General features: G+C 35.5%; 1 protein-coding gene across 1 annotated transcript in view; it reads left to right on the top strand.

Moving 5' to 3' along the window:
- CWC27 (CWC27 spliceosome associated cyclophilin) overlaps positions 1–24126 on the top strand; it is a 103476-nt gene extending 79350 nt beyond the window's left edge. Inside the window, exons 12-14 of the mRNA XM_005505968.3 lie at positions 5270–5379; positions 7690–7793; positions 23710–24126. Of these exons, the coding sequence (XP_005506025.1) occupies positions 5270–5379; positions 7690–7793; positions 23710–23884 (389 nt within the window). The 3' untranslated portion in view covers positions 23885–24126. The remainder of the gene's footprint in view (positions 1–5269; positions 5380–7689; positions 7794–23709) is intronic.
- The last annotated feature ends 1369 nt before the right edge of the window (positions 24127–25495 follow it).

The raw sequence follows: 25495 nt of genomic DNA, 5'->3' as shown, positions 1-25495 counted from the left end.
GGCAAATAGTGGCTCTTTACAAACTTAGGCAGGCCTGAGCTATAGTAACAGTAACTTAATAGTAGTTAAAAATGTGGAAAAAACTGCAAGTAGAATTAGTCCTAAACCAAATTATACTAGAGAGTATGTTATAAATTCTTTCAAGCAAAACATTTCGTATTGTATTTTCTGGTATATTCATTTTTATACTACTTTACAGTAAGTTAATGGTTTTATTTTCATAGCCGTAGTATTTAAAGCTGGGAGAAATTTTTTTCCTGGATTCTAGAAGATGTATGTTATCTGTCTTAGATCTTAATTATAGAAAGGGGCTTTATGTTCTCCATCTGTCACTTCTGATAGCAATTCCATTTTAATTCATGAAATATTAAGGCATATCTGAATTTCTTTTGTAATTCATAAGGGTTTTGTTTGTTTTGGAACAAAAGGAATTTTTCTTTTCAAGATTTCAATCTCATTAAGATTTTTAAAATCAGTACTGCATGTCTCTGTAATTCCAAGAGAATGCAATATAAACTGGATATTGATGAATAGCTGGAAGTGGAATGTACTGCACAAATACAGGAATATGTTTAGGCCTTGTATTTTAATGCACAAAAACATTCAGTGATAACTTCTTTCATTTCAAATAAGAAGTTGTCCAGGGTTTTCCATTATTTGTTTTCCCCTTTGGTATTAAGTGTAGCTATACCATGCATTTCTTGGAACTTCTATCATGTGAAATGTGTCCTCTGAGTTGCTAAAGAATGCTTTTGAGATACTGATGAAAGTTAACGGGTCTACCTCATTTAAAACGTATACAAACACTGCTAAATAAACTGGGCTGCCTTTTAGTACAGATTGCTTTGTGGATTCTTGTTGTTATCTTGCCTCGGTTCTGCATGAACTCATGATTGTATATGCAAAGTGCATTACGAGAGTTAATGGGATTACTGTTGTGAAGTTCAGCATATCATGAATGTTGTAATGCTAGATACTTAGGACTGTTTGTGTAAAAATCTTGATGCTAGCTGTACCTCATAAAACAAAATTCTTTCATTGATCCTTGCCAGCGCTGTAGGCTCACTCTTTTTTATGGCGACATTAAACCTTCAGAAACAGCGTGTATTTTTCTCTGCCACAGTATATATGGTTTCTAGTCTTCTGAAGATTAGTGTGTTTCTGGTAATACTTTCAGCAAACCAAACTGCTTCTTTTTCCAATAAATATTTTATGTGAAGCTTCTTTATCTCTTTCTTAAAAAGGCAACAGAATATCTAGATTTTATACAGGTTATATACAGGCCTTTATTACAAGGACAGACATTATTACAAGGTTTGTCAAGACTGATACAAATAACTACATGATAAAATAATGAAGTTCACACTGTAGAAAATTCTATGCATACTGTCAGAAATACATTTGCCCTAAATTGTACCTTACCTGCACCAGAATTGGTGTACGTCCTAAGCCAAAGTTACCCACCTGCAGTGCCAGCAATGAAGCCCAGTCATTAAGGCCAATATGGCTAAGAAGTGATCGTGTTTTCCTGATCTACCACACTCAGCAGGCCTAGAACTCATACTTTGTGGTTTTCATAAAGTGGAAGATAAAATTCAGTTCCAGTTTCCAAAATAGAGCATGTCTGATGCAACTTTTTGGAGTGTTTATTATGCTGTTAAATTTACCAGGTGCTTTAGGCATTAAGCTTAACAGTATTTTATCAAGCTCTCTCTTCTGTTCCACTTCCTATTTGGGGATTGTTCCAAAACCATCCAGACTACCATTCAGTTCAATTCAACAACCTTCGATCAAGTTCTCCTGTCTTTGTTATACTTCTGCAATTTTGTAGTTAAAAAGAGACATCATTTGAACTGTTCCTAATTCAAGTATGAGCAAAATAAACACTTCCGTATTTTTTTTTAAGTCAATCTCTTCCTTTCTGGTTTAAAGACTTCTGAATCTTGTCCTTAGTGTCAGGCTGTCATTAGAAACCATGTCCCAAAACCAAAGTTTTGGGTTAGATTACAGCATCAGGTTGGCAAGTGTTACTCCTTAAAGGAATATTTCAGGATAGAAGAATCTATCTGAAAGAAAATAAATTATTTAAATGCTAAAGTTTTTTTCACAGTAAGATGAAGGATCTGAAGTTACTAAATAAGTAGCAATGTACTTATGAATTCTGTTTAAAGTAGGATGACGTGTATCTTTAATAAGGAAGGTTGTATTTTTCTGTTGTTTTTCTGTTGAGTTTTTTTGTTTTGTTTGTTTGTTTACCTGCCCTCACTTATTGACAGAATGTACACAGCAACTTGTTCAAACTAAGGAAAAAACCCCCTTGTGTTGCCTGATGCTGTTAACACTTTGTGATGAGATGCCATCTCTGTAACTTAAGCTAGCATCTTCTGGATCCTGCAGTGCTTAAATAAGGCATTTAATTATTATTTCACTATTGTGCATCCATGTTATGTTTCATTCCTTTTTGTCTGAATAAATCCTCTTGGATCAAGGAGTTTGAAGCTTAAATATTTTAATAGCGATGTAATGATTCTTATACCTTTGCAGGATCAGCAAACTGGATGTAAATTCATCAAGCTTGTTGTGAAGATCATGTCCATGTATGCTGCTGTGGTTCCTCTTTTTTTCAACTCTCTTGCAAAAGATTTGAAGGGACTTTGGGATGCTGACTGGGAGATATAAACTAATAGCCAGCAATCTGTTTTTACATGTTAAAAGGGTTCTTTCCACCAAAACATCTCTCTCAAAGATGTTTCCTTTTGTTTGCTAGTTACCTGAGATTATTAATGAAGAAACAAAATAATTTTGTCAAAGAATTGCTACTTATAAAAATTAAATATTTTGTTTATAAGAAAAAGTAGACACTGTCATTTTGAAATGACTGGAGTTTTCAGAAGTTTTAGAGTGTGCTAGAAACGCATTGACTTAGGAACTTTTGAAAATCCTTCCTGTTGTGTTTCTTGCTTTTAATGTGGAGTAATAGGTTGTAAGACCTCATGGAGAAATACAAGCATGTCGTTAAGCCATTTTAATGAAAGCTGCAGAAATACGATGCATACAAGTGCGTAATTGTTTTGGTTGACTCACTCTGAAGTTAGTTCAGGTGGATCTGATTATCTTTTGTCTGACTTATGAAAAAGCTTTCCTAGGAAGCAGAGAGAATGAACTTGAGGATTAGAAAAACTCTGACAGGCAAAGACCCAAGAAAACAATAATCTCAAGAGAAGGCTTAAACTGAAATTTAAATTGTATGTGTTAACAGTAAGTGACAACCATATGAGTGTCATTAAAAAAAAAAAAAAAAAAAAAAGAAAACACACAACTGCAGGGCAATTTATCCTATTTGTATGAGAATTATATTTGAACTGCAATAGATGACACTAAAAGCTTAGTCAAAAGACATGTAGGACTAAGGATCACATCTTCTTTTAATTCAGCATATGTATATCGAAGTCTGGATCACAGGTTTAAATGTTTATGGCCAGCTTAAGAGTGACATTTTCCTAAGTTTTCAAGAACAGTATTCCCAAGTCTTTTGGCTGTCAGAGGTGGGCAATTATACTTATCATCAAGTAAATGAGATTAATTTTAAAGCACACCTTTAGGTAAATTTCACCTGGAAGATTGTTTTCTACAAGAAAGCAGGTGGTTTTGTTGATGAAGTTATTTATCTAGAGGATAAATGTCAGTAAAACAAGTAAAACAAAGTCAGTAAAACAAAGGTGATATGTTGTTTCCACACAGTCAACAAGTTTTATTTGGTCCATACATTTGTGCAAAAACTAGTGTTTTGTCTTCACAAGGGGTTGGTCTTGAATTAAGAATGAGGTTTTTTATTAGTAGAGGAGACAGAGGTAATGGGGCTCAGTTATTGTGATTCATTATTTCTCTCAGGTTCATCTGATATGGTGGTGCATGAGATTTTATGGCAGATTTGATTTCATTCATTCAGCTGTTTAATCACCCCTAAGTATCTGTAATTCTGTGTTCTTCATTCTATCCAGCATGTCAACGGGAAAACAGGAAAAAAGGAAATAAAATCAAACAAACAAAACCTAAATGAAACAAAACAAAAACCCAGCTCTGAATGATATTATGTATGTTTGATTGTTTTCCCAATAGTCCTTAAATATATGTGTAAATGTGCAACATATACATTAGGATTAAAGAAAATAAGGTATTTTATTTGTAGAACTATATAGACAAATATTTTATATGCAGATATACCAATACAAATTTATTTCCTATGTTTGTAAACTTTAGAGAAAACTTCAGATGAGTGAGAAATTTCATTTGGAATCAGAAGTCTTCTCTATGTAGCTGTCAGCAGTCATCTAAAAAAAAAAATTATACAAGGTTTTATTTAGATTTACAGTTCATCAGGCTGTATAACCTGAAAAATGTTGAAACAATTCTCTCCATAATTTTCTATTCTTCATTTGCAATTGACTCAGGAAGGTTTTGTTCTTCTGTTCCTCATGAGGAATAACAATCCTGTAAATATGTGTAAATGAATTTCAAGTATACGAAATCAATATATGAAATGTCTTAATGCTATTCAAAAGGAAGAGAATGTGAAAGAATGGTGTTTGTCAATTTTTTAATTGATGTTTTGTCATCTTAAATTATTCATTTTTCATGGCAGTGGATATTCTACAGAGAAGAAACTATTATAAGACAAAGGAGAATAGCTGCTGACTAGTCGATATATTACTTTGTTACTACAGAGTTTTTTTTCCTGATTGACAAGATGTGCACTGTTTAAAGTAAAAGTTTTATGGGGTTTTTCCCTATTGCAAGGTCAAGGACTTTATTTGTATCTACTTCAGCTTACAAAACAGTAAAACTGTACCTTTGTCTATAAGCACTATTTGTCTACTCTGTAAGACATAGTCACAGAATATTAATACAACAAAACAGTTTGGCTGCTCCAAGAAAGATCTTCAGAAATTAAGGTGAACTTGTTAAAGGAATTTCAACAATTTTCATTTCTCAACATAAGAGTTTTTATTTCTATTACCCTGCTTTTCCTGGCTCCATAATAAGACAAAATTGAAACAAAAATTTTTGGATTTGCTGTCTGCCTGATAGACTTTTGTGTTTTTCATTTCAGCAAGTAGCAAATCATTCTACATGCTGAGAAAGCAATACATCTGAAGTGTTTTATGGAAATGTTTTGCTTGGTATTTCAGAAGTCACAAATGATCTCAAAATAATACTAAATCATAAACCAAAATTTAATTTGTTTAATCAAATGTGTTTTCATATTCAGAGGAGGAACCTGCTCCAAACAGTGTTGTTGAAGAATACCTTCAGGAGAAGAGAAGATATGAAGACAAGCGGAAGCAGCAGCCAAAGAAAGGGGTTTCTCGTGAAGATCAGGTAATAAATTGACAACATGGGGAAAAGAAGTCCAGAAGAGTTCTGAAAATGTTTGTCTCTGTCTTTTTTCATCTTCCATTAAAAGAACCTTATTATTTGTAAAAATAAATGTGCACTCTTTGATCCCCTACTTTGATTACCCAGGTAGACAAGGAAGTGAATTTTCAATATGTTTTTAAAAGTGCTATCAATTTAGTCACTAAAATCTTCCAAAAGGAAATGCTACCCACAAAGAGGTATCTTTGATTACATTTACAAGAGTTTGCATTTCTATACAGTGCTTTCCTTAGCTCTTCTGCTTGCCCTAAGATAACGCTGGGACAGACGTTTGCATACTTGGCATCTGTCCAAGCGGGGTTCTTTAACATTTTAAATTATATTTTAAAGAGATTAAATTCATCCATACCTTATGGTGTAATGAACAGAAATAGTTTTTGACTGAACTGTTAAATGAAAACCTTTTTTAAATATAAAGAAAAATATTTTTCAAAATTAGTTGGGATGTATGTAGACGTCAGTATGCAAATATGAGTGAAGTAAAGTTTAACACAAATATTTGGGTTTTTTTCTAAAATTGTAAAGATTGAAACTGTTAAATGTATGAAACTGCCTGTGACGTGGAAAATACTATTAACTTAAAATCTGTGCTGGACATCAAGTGCATTGGTTTCTAAGTACATGTCAATTCAGCTAAGAAGATGTTCATATTCAACTGTTGAAGCTAGAAGAGGTTGGAAACTTGAGGCTTAGTAACTTCAAAGCATTGGCTGGGAAACCTTTATACATGTGGCAAGGTGATTTAGCTCTAATCTAAGAAGTTTATGGAAACTTTGTACATTCAAAAGCCCATTAACTTTGAATCAAAGAGTACTAAAGCTCTGTTGGCAATGCGGATCAAGGGACTTAAAACCACTTCTAACAAATTTGTATCAGCTCTGTTTGGGCATCACAGGAAAACATGATGATAGGGATGTTTTTTTTAAATTATCTTAATTCTTATTTATGCAGCTCTCCTTGAAACTATTCAACAATAATTATCAAGTTCTTTGTAATGCATTTCACTTGTGGGGAGCTGCTTCTAGCCCTGCATGCCTCCTACCTGGTCCTACAGCACAATACCGTTTTCCATCCTCTGTACAAGAATTAAAGAAGATGGGGAAATATGTGTCTCCTTACCATACTAGATATTGGAAGTCATAACCTTATAATTCTACAAGGGTCAATTTATAAAGTTATTTGATTCACAGTGTGGCATCTAATCACTCACTGCAAAAATGCCTACTAAGACATTTCAAAATTATTTCTATTACCAAGGCTATTCACAGGAATGCTGGCATAAGAGAAAATTAGACAAGACATGAGGAATGTGGCTTTGGTTGGTCACAGTTTCATATAAAAAGGGTTAGCTGGTTTTCATCTGATAGTGTAGGCAGAGATTTGCTATCATGTCAGATGTTGCAAGTATGTGGTTTGTTTGCAACAGCATGGAAAGCTATAAAACTTGAATAATCTGCAGGTCCAAATAACGTTGAAACTTTCCTGTCTCCCATCTTAAACAGGAGATTAAACAGAAAATAAAGAAAATAAATGCAAAAAAACCCTCTCCAAAACCTGCCTTTGGCAGTGCTAAAATATGTTTTTGAAAGAATTTAAAAGCCAGGAAACTCCTAAAGCTAAGATTGCTCCCAGAAGGAGATTTGATTCCAGTGAACACTTCTGGTATTTCCTATTTCTGTTTTCTATTCTTGTTTAGTTTTTATTCTTTTAAATTTGAAAAACTTGACCAAACAAAACTAAACAGCCATACAGAGGTGTTTTACAACATAGGTGGCCAATCTATCACCTGCAGATCAAATGTAGCCTGCCACATAAATTCAGTCAAGTGCTTATTCCCTGATACACTTTCCTTTCCAGGAATGTCTCAAATATGAGCAAGAAATAAGTTGTGGGCTGTGCAAATTATTCTTATGGTCTGCCCTTTTTTTTGAAGAGCCCATCACAAGGCTCAGGCATACAATTCTTGTACATTCAAAATTTCATTCCAGGTGATCAGAAACAAGACCTGCAGTACTGTCTTCAGGTGTCACCCACGATTTGGTGGCTTTGTAGTAGCTGAAAGACTGGACAGTGTCAGCTAGAGAGTAAATACAAAATATAAATCAGTATCTACAGTGTTTCGTTCAAATTCATATCAAAGATCTCTCTTCCAGCTCATTGTACTATTTCTCAAAATAATCATAGTTTCAAGATGATGTATATACCTGTTGTTGTGTACACATAGCTTCTCTAAAACCATGTATTTAATTTCAGACACTGGCACTGTTGGACCGATTTAAATCAAAGTTAACCCAGGCAATTGAAGAAACTCCTGAAAATGAGGTTTCTGAACCAGAAGAAGATACTGATGAGGGATGGTGAGTTTTTGAATTTGACTTTTGTGTTTACTGCTGGAAATGCTACTGCATTAACATAGTCTCACTATTAAGTATAAATTTAAGGAGCAGCAGAAATACTGAGTGTGAAGAGAGCTGCATAGGAGGAGTCAGCTAAAACATACTGGTTTAGCACTCTGGAAAATAAGGCAGAAGAGTAGAAGACATTTTCCTTTGCATAGTTGTAAGTCCTACTAGAATTCTGTCTTTGGGGTGCTAAGTATTTTAACTTAGATGGATGAGACACAAATAGACTCATCTGAAGTGCAGGGTGACCCCAAGGAAGCAGGGCAGAAGCACTGAAATCGATAAAGCACTGCATAATTTAGGACCTCAACACCTTCTAATCAAGGAAGCAACTTGTACCATATTGTCTTATGCTCATTTTCCATCTAAAGAACCCACTTAAAATAGGAAAGGGGATAAAAATCAATATGATGTGTGTTGCTGAAGTCCTAGACTGCAAGCTGTTTTATGGTAATAAAAATATCTGCAGAAAATCTCTATTAAAAAGGCAAAAAAAACACAGCAAAAAATGTTATGAAAGGATAGGTCATGTTTTTATAAGGCGAACAATATAGCTGGTCTACTAAAATAGGCTATCTCTGCCTACAACTTTTTCCTTAGTTGTATGCATAAGCCACCCCAGCTACACCGAAACTACTACTACAATAGAAACTTTAACACATTTCTTGACAAGAGTTTTAGGAGAAACAATATTTCTGTGTATCAGATAACTTAAAGTTGTTGAGTGAAAACATGTCGGGTGTACCCTTATGATCTTTCTAAAGGCTTCTTCTTGGGAGAGGGAAACCAATGGGATACCTACCTACCTGGAAATCTCCAAACTAGCACCAGTAACTAGACATGAAAAAAACTGAATTGCAATAAGGAGAAAAATGTACAAACATGTACATTAGACATCCTTTTAAAATAGAAAATGAATGATTAAATGTGATCGAAACATCCTGCATCTGTTTTGAGAGGACTCATACAAAATTGTAAGATAACCATGTTAATGAAGTTGTTTTTCTCCAATGAGAATACAGCATTGTTAGGAAGTGCAGAGTGTCTAAATAACTTAGTTATTTTTACTGTCATTCTATTAATACAAATGAAAGAGATATGCATACTGAAGTGAGAAGAGATACCGTAAAGAAGACTGTGAGGGAAGATAATATACTGAAGGAAAAATGTTTGTTACATTTTAACTCACATTTTTTTCCACATGTTGATAAATTAAATGATTCGACTATCTGTAAGTTACACATCAAGTTACAGTAAGCTATATTACAATAAAGCTTATTTTTTATATATTGAATCAATATCTTAAAGCTATTTGAAGATATATTCCATTTAAAAGAAAAAAAACAGTAGGTCATGAAAAATAAGCTGAATTGCAAATTCTAAGACCAGTTATGTTGATGAGACTAAAATTTTAGATCAGTCTTAGATAACTTTTTCTTTCTAGTTTGTATCATATACATGATGAATCATTGTATATATTTTAATTTAGTAAGATGAAGCTACATAGAGTCTACAACTTCACCTTCACACCTTCTTGTTTTTCACTGAACTGAGCTGAGACCTGTCCTGATTTTGTTAAAAACAAGACCAGTTTCTCTTTTAGTGAATTTTCCTCTCAGCTAAGTTCTTCTAAGTGCCTTCTAAGTAACTGCATATTTTTCTCAGACACTGTGCTCGGTGCTGGTAAGATGACCAATGGAATGCTAAAGGGGCTCATGTTTAGATTTATTACTATGGTAACCAAGGTTAACTGATAATGGGACATGTTTGCTGGGAGGGGTGGACATAACAGGTGACTAAAACTTAACAACTGAATATTCCATCCGATAATCGTCATACCTGCTATATAAGAGGGTGATCATGAGGGTCACGCTCTCTTCGACCATGGCCGGCGTCTGGAGAGGACCTTGTCTGTTTGCCTGCGATCTATAGGCCTCAGGTCCCACATCCCTGAACTCCAGTTTCTGTTTTGCTGTGAAGTCCCACCCATGACTTCCAGGTGCCTGCCCTGCAGCTGCTGGAACCACACCAGGTCCCAGCTCTGCCACTGCTGGAGTCATGCCAACTCCATATCAGGCATTCAAGATTGGTTTTGTATATTTTGTATATTTTCTCCATTTATTAGTAGCATAGTAAAACTTAAAATCTTTTCCAACTTGCAAGACTCTTTCTAACTTGAAGTCCCTCTTTCTTATTTTTCTATCTCCTTTTATGGTGGGAGGGATTAACAGAGGGCATCTGCCATGGTTTATTGTCACCTTGCTTTAAACCCTGACAGACCTCACGAGGGAAATTCTAGGATTTGCAGAAAACTTCAGGCATATGTATTGGCAGAAAGACTAACATTAGTAGTACAGCACCTAGTGTAGAATTATTGCAGTTTATAAAACAACATTTTTACATAAGTAGTGTGTAATGAGTGCATTTATTATGTTATTATAGAATCACTTGGGAAGTTACATTTCATATTTTGGGACTAAAGTTTACATTTTCAGTGCCTTTGTTGTACTGGAATATTTGGGACAACTATAGTGAATGTGATTTTTAAGATCTTTCTTAATTCCCATCTACTCCTCAAAATACAGTAATTCTACTTTATTTGATTTATAGTAAATAATTAGTGCATGGCATATGCATATATGATATGCACAAATTATGTGATTCCTCCGGGCCATTTTGTAGGTCATGGTTGCTGTTTTTATGGGGAGTGAAATCCTGCCAGTGTGCTTTGCTCTACTGTCAGGGTGTGTTATCTGAGGTAAAATGATTGCTTCTAAGACATTTTTATGTGTCCACATGAGTGGCCACACATTGAGGTATAATTTTCATTTTCTGTCAAGATAGAAACCATTACCAATTTGTTATGTTTTCTTTTATTTGGCAAACTTCTCCCTGCATATTTGGCTGAGCTGCTGTATTGGCATGGAGCTTAGCAGACATTTGGGCACTTTTCAGCAGCATTCTACTTTTTATGCAAGAAAAAAAGAAGAAATATGACTCTATTGTAAACAGTGTGTATGGTGTTTGATAATTATTACCAGATTTTACAGTCTAAGAAGGCATCTGAGGAAGTATCATGAAGAGAGCTGAAGAGAAATGCATAATACTGAGTTTTAACATGAAATACCAGAATCTTTGCTGAGACATTCTATTGCAAACTCTGCTGCTATGCAAGAACGATTATATGTATCTGTCTGCAGCAATCAAAATCCAATTTCCCCTACAGAATTCAAAAGTAACAAAATAAACATGGTATGTACTGCCAGAAAGGGTATTCATAGCAATAAAAATGTCTGCAAACAAGAAGACAGGCACATTTTTACAGCATCTGGGCACCTCAGGAGACATGCTTGACCCTGGTTCTTCCCAGTGTAAGCATTATGGTCCTTATAGTTCCATATTGAGAACTATTACTTATGCTTTTCTTTTGATGAATTGTCCGTACTACTGATTATTAGTTGTTCTTTATTTGCTTACAGTCCAAAGATGAAAGAGTCAGATGTATTATTTCATTCTTTTTCACAGAAGTTGTGCAGAATGCAGCAGAGGGAGGGAAAGATGATTTGGCAGAACTCAGTTTCTCATTCTGAGCTTTAAGTCTTATCTAATAAGACTTTTCCTCAAAATGTAGATGAGATCCACTACAGCGGCAGTGAGGTGTCATCTACTTAGAGACTAGTAGTATGAAAACCAAATATGTCACAGCAGAAGACCCAGCTGGAATAATTCATCTGCTTGATACCTCTTATCTGGATTACTGGATAGGTCTGAATTTGAAAGTGGAAACACTGCACAGGCTACACTTTATACAGAATGCTGCTGCTTCTCATCTTCTTTAGGATGTCGACTACTGTATACGTATAGTTGCATGCATGTGACACCCAGCCAGGTTATAGTGCCACTTCAGGGCTCTGATTATAATATGAAATAGTTACAGCTGTAGTAAATCCCAGATTTCAGTCCAGAAAGTGTTATGGCAACTGCAGGTAATGAAACTGGTCCTGTGAACATGACATAAAATATTTTTCATAGAGAGACTCCAGCTATGGGTGAAAAAAATACATATGCAATCAAGTATATTGAAAGATTGATTGCTTTAGTTAAGCTGTGCAAAATATTCCTCTTCAAATAGGCTTAGAGTGATACTATTCCGAAACACCCTCCCATGAAGTAATTCTGAGAGTTCTGAGTGGTTCATCTCTCTTTTGAAGTGTGAAATCTGAGACTAGATACAACACTCAGCTAAATCTTTGTCAGTGTTGAGTAGAAGGCCCTTCTACGTGACAAAATCCGTTTCCTACTGAACAGTTGCCTAACCTAGCTCTGTCTTGTACCCATGCTGTTGATTGCTCTTATCAAAATTCAGCCATTGCTCTTTCTGAATGGTAGCCTGTTTTTCTTACTACTACTCCTGTTTGCCAAAATCACATACATTCTAAATACTCCAATAAACTTTCAAATACTTCTTCACAAATCTTCGTATTATACATATGTTCTGTAATTATATTCTTTTCCAGTAAAGTCATAAGTGGAAGTGAACTAACCAACCCTGCCACATTAATCTTTTCCCTTTGACATTGAACTGTGGCTATCTACTACTAAAAATAGGGCTCTTCAGCTGAATTTTTACCCGTCTTACATCTTTATGAAAAGAAATATATATCTACACTTTTTCCAGATGGAATATAGTTCTGTGTGGAAGGAACGGATTTTCTGCTATGAAAATCCACCTGTCATATCCTTAACCAAAATTCTGGATTATCTTTCACTCTTCCCTCTCTGATTTTAGAAAACAAGCAGGGGCTTCCTGAAACTGCTAGATTTATTGACATAAATATTTCTGTTCCTATGAGAAATTTTACAATCCTGAGGATTTTTGAGCTGAGGATTTTTGAGCTGATGGAATTTTCTACAGAAAACAACCCACCATTTTCCTTCTTCAGGCTCACCTGGCTGCCAAGTCAATTTAACATATTTCTACGCAGGGTCTCTAGTGTTTGTACTTTCTAACACATAAAATGCACAAGAAGGTTTACAAACCAAACTCTGGTACCGTTCTTGAATTTAAAGCTTAGTTATCATAAAGAAGTAACCCAAAACTCAAAAGGAGCAGTACTCCATGCCATTAAAAAAAATACATTGCGCACTAAAGCAATCAAGTTTAATGTAGCTTATAAAATCTGGAAGATGCTAGCAGATCACAGTGATTTTTTTTTTGGTGGCATTGTTGAAAAGATATGCCTATCCATTCAGAAGGCATTGGTGAACGATGCATCGAGGCAATATTCTGTTCTTGCTTGAAAATCATTTGCATGGTGGTAATCTGAGTCCTGAGAAGTATGGGTTTACATTATTGTTATTTCTTAAGTTTGTATTTGATGGAAGATGCCCAGTTCATCCTGCTGGACATTCAATATTCAGTGTAGAAACTGGAATGTTAACATGTGAAAACTGTTCCTTACCAGATGAGCATGATGCCACCAGGGAATCAAAGTTTGTATCATCCTCATTGGAAGGGTTTGGTCTATTATTAATCCCATAAATTCACAATTCAGGGTTGCAAGTAGACCTCCAGTTGATTCTGGCATTTGTGTTACAGTGGAGACCAGTAATTTTTCCTTCATTCTACATCCAGCTAGACATTTAGGATTTCTTCTTCTGGATTCAGATCTCATCACTGGCCTCTATCTACTCTCAGTAATGCACTCTACAACCATTTACAGTTTGACTGTGATTGCCAGCATGCTATGTAGTTCATTTAATTAATGGCACATGATGCCAGTGCTTCATAACCAAACCATTGCAGCATTTCCTGGGTGAAATGTAAGGTGTTGGGGGTGAACTATGAAGCTTCTTAATCTTTAAAAGAGATTAGCTTTTTCATTCCCCATGGAATGCTGTCATAGCTATAACTAGGCAACAAATGTAAATGAGACAGTCACTTAAATATTTTTGGGAGGATGTCTAGACTCTGAAACTTACTCTTTCTTTTGATATGAAATAACATAAACCCTTCCAGCTTTCAGATATGCTGTGGGACAAGAAAGAATGAGTGAAATGGGAATTTGGAGTAAGATTATGGTTTTTCACATGGTTTTTCAGTTTAAAATTCTTATGGTTAGTTACCTTTGCTGAGTGTGAGCTATTCTAAATGCTAGTTGATTTGAGGGGTAGGAAAAATAGGCATTTTTTAAAATCAAAGTGAATAAATCAATGCCTGAAACTGCCTGTCACCTTACAGTCAAAAGGTTGTTGTGAAAATTACATGAGAGTAAAGGTCTTCCATCTCAAGCAAAAAGACATTTTAGATCTTGCTTTATAGATTGTTTCATGTGCGTGTTGTGTAATTACTAATGTTGGCGTGACTATTGTTATATGAGTTATGTATGACAAACCTCATTTTAGATAGCAAGTATTAAAAACAATTAAAGTGGGAATTTAATGGCATTGTTCACTTAAATAAATCACTTCAAAATCTTGTGGCTCCTACGAGGCTTTTAAAAATATCTTCTTCCTGGTCACAAAATATTATTTTGATTTGTACAGTGATGCTTTGCATGGATCTCATCACCTAATTATAGCAAAAAAATAAAAGGAACTGCTCTGTTTTTACTAATTTATTGCTTCTCTGGTCAAAAATCTCATTGAAGTTCGGTGTTAACCATTTAAAATGCAGTCTGATTTATATATGTCAGATTCTGTAATCTCTTCTGAATTTTGCAAAACTACTATGGAGGCCAGTTGAATATTTTGACAACGTTGGGTGCTAATGCTGATTTATTTCTGCCAGGACATTCATTGCAACTTGACTGTATAATTTTTCAGCTAGTTTGTAGAAATAGTTGTGTTTTGCTCCAGAACAATTAAAAAATAAATCTGTATATTCAACAAAGGTATTCCCTGCCCAGCATCAATAGTTATGTCCTTTATGTTCTTTAATAAATGTTTTTGTTGATAATACAAGTTAAAATTCCTTCAAAATATTTAGCGTTGCTTTCAGTGAGAAATCTGTTGCAGTTAGGAGTGGGAACACACAGTATTTCATTTATTTTCTGTTCTCCCAGTAAAAGGCTTTGTGGCTGGAAGCGAGAGATTTGGGCCAAGAAAAAAAAAAAGGATATCAAGGGACCGCCTTTCCAATGTATGTTGTAGAGAGTAGGCTAGAATTGGTTTGAGTTTGTTTTTTTTTAACTGAAATAGCAATTTCAGAATAAGGCAAATGTTAAAGTTAGCCAGACTGTTTTTATATTGAAAGATCTCATTTATATTAAGAACTAAGTCACAATGCATACTGTCAGTATCTACCCGACATAAATTTGATAATGTCTTCCACATTTTATTTCCAAGCTTTCCTATATAATACAGCATATACTATTAAGCTTCACATAGTGTAATTCTTCTGGATAAATGCCTAAAAATGTTGGTTATATTTCTTTCATAAACCTACCTTTATACACGTTTTCTAAATGCAGTCTCTTTGCTATAGTACCTCAGGCTGAGGATTATGAAATACGGCTTCCTCAAGATTAGCACTAGTCTCTGCAGATTCAGTTGCAGAAGCTTAACTGTGACAAACACAGTAAGCCCCTGAAAACTAAGCAGCAGTCTTTTTCACATGCCAATGATAGCCTGGTGAACGAAAGAAAAAGTGCTGCTGTAATTTATGCCAGTGAGGCACAAAGATGGACTAAAGCCATGTTTGCTCCCCTCCTCCCATCCAGACTTGAGCCAACGTTCCTCCACTAGTCTGGAAAAACTGGCTCTATATTAGGTCTCTCCTGCTAAGGCCATTGATTTACTCAACTACATTTTTAAGTTGACAAAATACTTACTTGATTGTTACAAAGGATAAATGAATGCCAGAGGTCTGTGTTAAAAACACGTCAGGAAGAGAGGTTTCTTCTCTGGCAAAAAAAAAAAAAAGTGTTTGTTTGGGTTTTAGTGTTTCTACTAACAGTTAAAGGAAGAAAGAAAAAAACTCTGCTGTAATTTCTTTTTCTCCAATTTTCTCTCCACCTTCACCTTTCTAGTACTAGAATGTGGTCAAACCTTGGTATATAAATGCTAGCTGCTGTCCCACTGCTTCAGTCATTTATTTTGTATTAACTAATTGTTCTTCTGCTGAAGTTGTGTATTTATTGCTTGTAACAGTTCGGCATGCTGGAGAACCTAGGAGCATTTGGGGTGGGGGTTTTTTTGTTTATTTTTTGTTAATTCCTCCATGTTTAAGTTTATTTGGACTAGGCATCTGGGCCTGGAATCGGCTACTGTTTGACTTAATTCAGAGATGATCCATGTTTTACTCTAGGGATATCTAGTGTTACATTTACTGTCTGGAAATCTTACATTTTATTTATTGCCAGCAAACCTAGTGAAGAATGAAGAAATAATCTTCTAAATCTTTTAATAGCCTAGCTTAAGCTTCCTGCATATTTACACACCTTTGCAAGCACCCCAACTTCATCTCAGTCAGTGGCCTGTTTAAACAGCATTTGGACATATTCAGAATGGGGAGAGAGGAACAAAAGAGAAGGGAGAGTGTCCAGAAAACATTGAATGTTATGAAAATCCGAGTATTTTTGTGCTAGAAATGCTCTCCTCTCCTTCCCCTCACTCCCACTCTGTGCCCTGGTGACACAATACTGCCTGTTTGTGTTAACCTGAGGAGCCGATTTGCTGACTTCTGGAGTGTCAGATGTTGTACAAGCTGTTGCCAGAAACAGGACACTTGACTGGTTGGATCATTGGTCTGTTCCGGTATGGTGGTTCCTATGTCCTTATAGTAAATGCTGTGTAAAGTTTTTCTATGCTGGTACACTGTCTGGAACAACATCTGGAGTTTGCATTATAGTCTTCCATACCACTCTACCAGGAGCAGTTGTCTACTTAAAGCACCCAGCTTCTTTCATCAAACTACTAAACATTTTTGTGAAGTGAACAAGAATATAGTGTAAATATACTATATCTGAACAGATGCAATATAAAAATAGGATAACTGAATTTTTAATACAAAAACATTTACTGCTTAAAGTCATGAATCATCATAGCTTTACATATTTCTAATTCTGATACTATGAGAACTAATCACATTTTCCCCTGGTGCTTTGACTATCTTTTGAATTGTATGAGCTTTTTCATAGTTAAGTTGATTTTCCATTTATCTTAGAAGGTTACTTACAACCAAGTCTTCCTTCACGAGAAAAAAACACTGAAGTATGTTTTGGGGTTTTTAGCCTAGATATCCCATACTTAGTGAAACTATTGATTTCTTATTTTTGCAGTGAATGTTTTGAGGTAAAACTGAGCATATAGCATTTGAATAGAATATCTCAAAAAAAACCCCAAACTATTATGTTAGAATATCTGTAAAAGTTCTGTTCTGATAATTTTATGCTGTCAGCCTACACTGAGAGAAAATATAATTTTAACCATTCATTCTCTGGCCTATGGAGGACCCACAACTTGCTGGTTATTCTGAAGAAGTTAAATCAATTTCTTCATCCTCCAGTACTTATAATATAGTTTCGAAGAGCTAGTCAAAGTTAACAGAAGTATACAGTCTGAATTTGTATAATATTTTTAAAGCAGAATTGGGAGGATTTTTGCCCTGTGCTTCAAGAGCAGCAATAGTATGTTACTTCCATTGTGAATATGTAAATGCTGAAGTATTGCAGGCTAATGATACTCCATTCATCCTAAAGACAGAAAATACTGTTTCAGGTCTTGCAGAAATGAAATTAACCTCAGGAGAGTGCTTGGGGGTGGAGGTATTTATACCTTTAATGAGATCTTAAATTGCAGTCTAAAATCTGTACTCTGTGCTGTAGTCAGTATTATGGATTGAAACAGCATTATTTTGATGTAGAATTAAATACTTAACCTGTTAAGTTGACTGCAATATGTCAAATATCAGTATTTATAGCATTTTCTTTCAATACTCTTGTAAGAATTTTTTATATTAGAAACTTCTATGGACTAACTATTTTAATTTGGCTAGACCCGAATAGCAAAAATTATTTCTCTTTTTAAATAGCGAGTTAATAAATTTGAAAAATATAGGGGTTTATGAAAGCACAAAAAATTGGAGGAACAAGTGGTCTGATCTTTGGGAAACGAGATGGGGAAAGAGGAACAAGAAATGTGGAATGGTAAAAACAAACAGTGAAACAAGAAAGAATGAAATCTCTTTGTGGTAACAATTACAGCAGAAACTTGTTTTGGTTGTATCATCTCAATTCTGAAAAAAGGTGGAAACAAGATTATATGTTAATAGCATACTTTTCCCTTCGAAATTCCCACTGTTTTATGGGTTTGATATTCTTTTTATCTTGTTCATACTCTTGTTCTCTTGCCTCGGTTCAAAATTTTTGCTTGTTTTCAATTGTCGTTTCACATTTCTCTTTGTTTGCTTTTTGGTCAATCTCTTTTTCTCTGTTTTTGTTTCTCATTCCTGTCCTTTTTTTAGTCTTTACTTGCCTCAATTTATTTTTCTTTCTGGTCTCTCAACTGTCTCTCACTGTTTCTCAACTGTCTCTCCTCTTCCTGTGCCACCCGCTACTCTGGTGGAAGTGAAAAGAGTGCCAGTGAGTTCATTCTTCCAGAACAGCCAAGTTTTTTTTATTTTTGTTGGGAGAGAGATCTCATTGCTTTGAACTGTGGATTCACTCATCTGTTTTCTGATCTGTTCACATTAAATACATTTCTGTCCACTGCCTGTGAGGGTGATAGTGGGAGAAGTGTTACATGTTTCTTACGTTAATGCTTACAGTTTAACATATGCGTTTATAATATTTGAAGGAAAATGTTAATGGCAAATAGAATATTATTTAAAGAAAGTGGTAGTGCTTGAGTACTTTTCATTTTTCTTTTAAATATAGGGTGCATTAGTGGTAATTGAGAGAAGTAGGTAGCATGTTGCAAGCAATGTTGAGCTCAGAAACGATTGGTAGTACTATTAGTTGTGGTCCATATTGGTCTTTGCTTTCTTTCATTTTTTAGACAAACCTGTACAATGTAAGAAGCAGTACTGAATTTCTTGACACAGATACTTACTCGTGCTTTGTTCATTTTAAGCATACTGATGGAGAACCAATAACTTTCACAAAATGTAGGAATAACTTGCGAAATTCCAACATTGTACATTTTATAGCAGTGTGATTAGTTGCTTCATTCATTTAACCTGCATTTAGAAGTGGTATGTCATTTTTGCTGATGTTCAGAGCACCAGTTTAGATGTACTGTCTGTAAGTAACGTATTTTTAGTAACATACAGTTCTGCATTGGGAAACGAAATAGCTGTACATTACTTTTTCTTGGTGCCTGCTGCTTGCAGAAATGAAGGATGTATCACAGCTGCCATGTTTTATGCAGGCACCTCCAAATGAATCCTGGTTAAAACTACCTAAGAAGTTACTGCCTCTCTGCCAAAAGCTCCTAGCCTCACGACAGAGTTGGCAGAACTAAACTTTTGTCCACACCTGCTGATAATTTACTGCAAAGCTCACCTGTTTAAAATGCTGACATAGGTAAGTGCAAGATAATGTCCCAGGTTGTCCTCTGAAGTGGCAGAGGCACTGGAGAGTGTGCTGTGCAGGTTCACATCTGCAAGGAATGTTGAATGGGCAGCAGGTGAGCTGGTAACAGCCAACAGCTGGGTCAGTTTGGTAAGCACACATGGAATTAAGCAATGCAGCTTATCACTTAGGCTCAGTTATTATAAAAATCATTGATGCATGCACTGCATTTGCACATGGAGATTCAAGTTTCATCACTAGTGCAAAAGCACAGCGCTTCCTTGCTCTTGCTGAGATTAAAAATTATTCAGTTCACTGACTGCCACTTCAGTTTCTCCTAAAGGGCAGTTCTGGAAAGGCCAGAGCTGTTGTGATATCAGACTTCTGTTTATGCTACACTTAACATGACTGCCAGCTGTCAGCAGCTGGCATATGCTTCAGATCCAGTGCATCGCTCACACATCTCAAAATCAGAGGGGTTACTGTATACCGTATCTTTTAGTACAAGTACCATCTCACTAGATTAGTTCAAAAGAAATTAATCTGCCTCCTGAATAAACTCGTTGAATCTGCCTGCAGAGCACTTTGTAGGTGGGGGTTGTTCTTTGACGCACAATAGGGAAATGTGGTGTTGCTTATGTGAGAGTATTGGAGACACAGCTTAATTGTACTGCAATAATTCTTGAATGCTCTCTGATATGCTGAAGTTTCTTTTTTAGTTACAGTTGCAGCCAACATTCTCTCACTTGTTTACCACCTAGAAAATAATAAAACTGATCACCAAGGTAATTTATTAGTTACCACATTTTAGGACGTATAGGAGCTACTCTGCTAGTAACTGTGAAGTAGCAGTCTTGTTTCCTGACTGTCACAAAAGCTGTTATCTGAGAATATCACTGGGCCAGGAGAGTATCCACATACCTTTGGAATCCTGTGCTGTCTCTGAAACCATCTTAAATTAATTCGGGTACTTCAATCTAATGTTTCAAGACATTTCATTTTTGGAATATAGAAAAGAGCCAAGTACTGAATGTCCTTTCTTAACACTGGTGGAAAGAAGTGCAGTACAGCAGAACAGCTGCTCATCCATTACCTGGGATAGGACAACGGTTAAACTACAGGATACTGTCATCTGGCCGGGGTAAAAATCAACCCCCTTCAGCAATAGATCTCTCCTAAGATAGCTGGTTCTGCTTTGCAGCACTATCTAATAAACAAGGATAAGAAAATGATTTTGTGGTAGCTTCTTCCAAAGAAAGTCAACAATGTGCACACCTAGATACTTTAAACCCAGAATAATCAGGTTTGGAAAGCTTTTTTATTGATGTTAGTTTTGAGGAAAAAAAAAATAAGCTGCAAAACTTTTTTATTTTGAGTTTTGCATAGGAGAACTGACAACCTTTCATCCTTTAAATTTTGAAGAAAAACTGTGTTTTAAAGTTGTATGTCTCACTCATTTAAAATGAACTGTCAACAAGTGGTGATCACGACAAGTTAGTAGGTTCCCAAAGACTGGAGATGAAGAGATGAAGTCAGAGCTTTCAGCACAGTGACTGCAGGAGCACGACTGGGCAGCCAGCTCACCACTGAACCCAGCAGCATGCGGAAGGGACGAGAGTTATAAACCAAACAGGGAAAAGTCTCACGCAGCCTGTATTTGTGGAATTGCAGCCCTAACTCCACACTTGGAATACTATGCAAGTGCAAACCTTTGTTGAAGGAGCTTGAGTACGATTACTGTAAATTCAAATAATTCATACAGAAATAATTATGAAATACATATAATATTCCTTTAAAAATGAAACCATTTGCATTGTTTCTGGAAAATACTATTAAGTGTAATTTACCATTTCCATGGATGCAAAACAGGTCTACCTGCGAAGATGTGTGACTAGCAAAAAATAAGCTTAAGTTCACATCAGGAAATTATTTTTTAAAATCTCCACCGCAGACTGTGTTTATTTTGCTTTACCTATGAGATGCTGCATCTGAAATTGATTCTGGGAATATCAAAAAGTTTCTTAATATTGGCTTATTTTTAATCACAGCTGGGAACACCTCAGTGGAAAGTTATGAATAGGAGTCAGACACTATGACTTCTTTCAGCTCTTGGAGAGAAGTAAACATTGCTTAGTCTGAATCTACTGCATCTAATTTGCAAACTGCCTGGGACACAGTATGGCCTGACCCAAGCATTAGAGATGTGTTTATTTTTAATTCCTAGTAGTTGTATCCTGCAAGTGTGCTGTGGCATTCTTGGAAAACCTGAGTTGATGAAATGGCTATGTGTGACTACACTTCTACATACATTTGTATAAAACACTCTAAAACCAATCACCAAGGCATGAGTCTATCTCTTTAGGCCTGTATTTTAATTCAGGTTAGGACAGTGTGATTCGGTATGTGTTCTTGCAAAAATATTCAGATGGTCATCTTTAATAAGTTGAGGAGAATATGACAAATGCAGAAAGCATGTTAACTAAAATAAATTACTTCAGTCCCTCCACTGTGAGACAATGTTTTTATAATTAAACTACAAATACGCAATCATGAGTCATTCTGATGGTACATTATGTTATTCTGAATTGTAGATATGACTAAAAAAAAAAGTTTTGGTGTTACTAGTGTGTACAGGGTTATAAACTACTGAAGTTTTATACACTGGAAACAACTCTTAAATGCATTTCCATAGGACAGGGTAATATGCAGGCATGCTGTCAATGCTATACAATAAGAGATTTATGAAACCTATATGTCAAGAATCAATTGTGATGAAAAGTCTCAATTTTTGTTTTTAGATAATTCTGAAGCATTCAAACAGATCCCATATAGTCTCGAGCTTTGAATTTTGTCTGATTGCTTCATTGGTACTATATTGTAATCTACATTCACTGAGCTGGTCCTCCTTCCCTACCACTCTTTCTTTCTTTCTATTTGCACTGAGGTCTTTGAAAAAACAGTTTAATTCAGGACCTCTTACATGTTGCAGGAGACTGATAAAGCAATATTTCATCAGCCAGAAAACTTTTATCCTGATACTGAGTTGTTTTTCCTGGGATTTCTGTTTCACAGAGACTGTAGACACAGGTATCTAATGCAGTAAAGATTGATAAGTTTAGATTCAGTTCACTGTAGTTGTAATTAAGTTGCCCCATCAAAGTCAAAGGTGTTTTTACAGTTGTTTGATACAGCATCCAAACATAAGTGGTTTTTTTGCCTAGGCATGTTTGTTTGCATTGAAAAAAATTTAATTCCATTTTATGTTTTGTTTTTAATTGAACTTGTGAACTTTAGTTCATAAGTAGCAGTTTCACTGCAACTGTATATTCAGAAGTCATGTTAAATAACCAACTGGGTTCTTCATTTAAACTATTACAGCTGTGGTAAAAATGTTAATGCTGTAGCCGTGTTTTGATACTTCAAATAAAACCACATCCTGTGATACAGAAAGTAGCTAGCTTGTAAGTAAAGATTCATAGGTTTAAAATCGGCCAACTTGTAAGCATCTTTGGTTTGATTTTCTTCTCTTTTCCTCACACATCTCTTTAAGTATATAATTTGTGCTTTTGTTTAAGATTTTTTTGTCTAAGCTAAAATTTGTAATTTTCTGACAGCTTCTGTATTAATTCTCACCCCAGTGTGACCTGCTAATAAGGCCATAGTTGATAAGCTCCATGCTTTCCTGCCTTCACTACAGCTGATAAGTGACTTTTGACTCCAGGTTATGGTGATGTTTTTAGATTACTGGGAATTTGCTGAAATGAGGAAATGTGTAATGGAGGGAAAAGTTCTAATCAATAGTAGAAAAATCTTTGGATTGAACAAAGCATTAGTTTAGTCTGGTGTTCAACTTATTTAAAAGTATGATCTGAACCAAGTTAAGGTGCAGTAGCAGGACATCAGGCATTCCAGCTTTGATCTTCTGTATACCTACTTCAAGCATTTTCCATGCAAGCTCTTCCTGCCTTTTACAAAACCCTAATGGTGAGAGGAGGTCCGAAGTGACTAATAGGAAAACTTGAAGAACACTCCCTGTTCCTGGGAAGATTATTCAGTATGTTTGGAAAGATGTGGTAAATAAAAAATGACAAGACAAGATAATTCAGTACGTGAAATAAAATCCAGCAGAGCAAACTCTAGCTGTATTTTTCAAAATGGTTCTTCACAAAAGTGGTTACCCTATAGTGTTAAGGTCTATTAAGAAAGAAAAAAGCAAACAATCCTGACAGCAAAACTTTGATCTATTTCGCTATGCACAAATATAAGTCATGTTGCTAAAATCTTGCCATGTGTATCATATTTACAAATCATAACTTCCCATTCATTTACTGAGTTTGAGCCATGTTTTATTTTTGTAGGATGTCACATGTACTTCAGTTTGAAGATAGAAGCAGAAAGGTGAAAGATGCAAGCATGCAGGATGAAGATACTTTCGAGATCTATGATCCACGGAATCCTGTAACTAAGAGGAGAAGAGAAGAAAGCAAGAAGATAATGAGAGAAAAAAAAGGAAAGGAGATAAAAAGAATGTAAAGCTAGCCAGAGCTGCCTTGGAAAGTGACTGCAATAAAGCCCTCGCTCTTTTGTAAGCTGCAGTTCCTAAAAATATCACTGGACAAGTGTGAAAAGGAATCTCTCAAGAACCTGTCATGCAGTTTTGAAGCAGAGCTATCATTTGTTTCTTAAGTTGTGCAGTCAAGTGCTCTCAGTGTATTCATTATCCCAGCTCTCTAAAGGTTTCTAGAATTACGTATTTAATAAAACAGCTGACTTGACTTTTGTCTGTACTTTAATTACAATAGTCACCATCATTATTTAATTAACAAATGGTAATCAAAAATTTTTTAACATAATGAATGAGAATTTGTCTAAGTAAGGGTGAAATTAAAGATAGAAATCCTATCTGCAGGTTTTTAAGATTCTCTGAAAGTATAATTTTAATTGGTTTTTTTTGACAATGCATATGAATATGAAAGCAGTAAATGCCACTTGCCTGAACCCTCTGTCACAGAATGAAGATGATGCACTTGCAGACCTCCTTAGAATGGTCCTAGATTTCCTGAAACAAAGTTTAATTCGAGAATTTGGTTATTTTCTCCATTTTTTGAAATACGTATTCAAATGCAGATCCCCGCTTGGGAAGCTGAGATAATACAGAGTTTGCTGAGTGTTATTTCACTATCTATACTGCCTGTACAAATCTGAATCTGAATGTATTGCAATGGTTGCTTAAACTGTTGCAATACCAGAAACATCCCTCTGGTGGAATTTTCACTGTAAAGTAGCTGGTAATGAAGATTGGTTTCTTAATTAGTCTGGTATAGAAATGAAGAAAAAGTGACCGGTCTCATCAAAAGCATAACCCTTTTTGTAACAATTATTTTACCATCTAAAAATGAACACCTACTCAAGTTTCTAGTTATAGGCTTTCCATAGATTTCCCCTCTCCCCCCAGGTACTACTATTTTTACAGGTAAATGAGAATTTTCAGTGCTCCCTCTTTACAGCATTTCTGATGCCACAGAAGTGTGGACTACCCATATGGGCAATAGCTAATGAAGAGTGAGCACAAGTGAAGAAAGGTCATTAAAAAGTGCGACCAGAGGAGTGGTTTGCTGATGTTGTTTTTAGAACAAGTTCGGTAAGGTATGGTGTCCTTATCAAGCTGCCACTGCCAAATTTCTTGATAGGGTCTGAGGTGTGAGATACATAAACCTGCATTGGTGGGTTAATATGGCCTAAATGTCAGAGGTTAGATTAATACAAACTATTGCTTTAATGCGCGGTGCAACCTTTGAGATAAGAAGAAAGCCTGGAGGTGTGATGTGAGATCCTGTATAAAGCTGTCATTATCCTCCTCTTAAGCTGAGTGAATTATACTGTACCATGGTGTAAAGAAGTTAAGAGGGGTTACATTCTTAAACACGGCCATTCGCAAACTAGTGAGTCTAAGTTTTTTAATCAAGTCGTTTTCCACCAGGCTTCTATTGTCAAAATCAAGAACATCTCATGTCATGTACTGCTATCTCTATTAATTGTTTTGTTTGTGGGGAAAATTTTAAAACAGTTCTTACAGGAAATGAGCATATCAAACCCTGATTCTGATAGGGACGGGAAGGAGGAAGAGTTTGTGTGTGCATGTTG

Source organism: Columba livia, chromosome Z (genome assembly GCF_036013475.1).
Source record: "Columba livia isolate bColLiv1 breed racing homer chromosome Z, bColLiv1.pat.W.v2, whole genome shotgun sequence".
NCBI classification, from domain to species: Eukaryota; Metazoa; Chordata; class Aves; order Columbiformes; family Columbidae; genus Columba; species Columba livia.
This window is presented reverse-complemented; position numbering and strand designations above follow the sequence as displayed.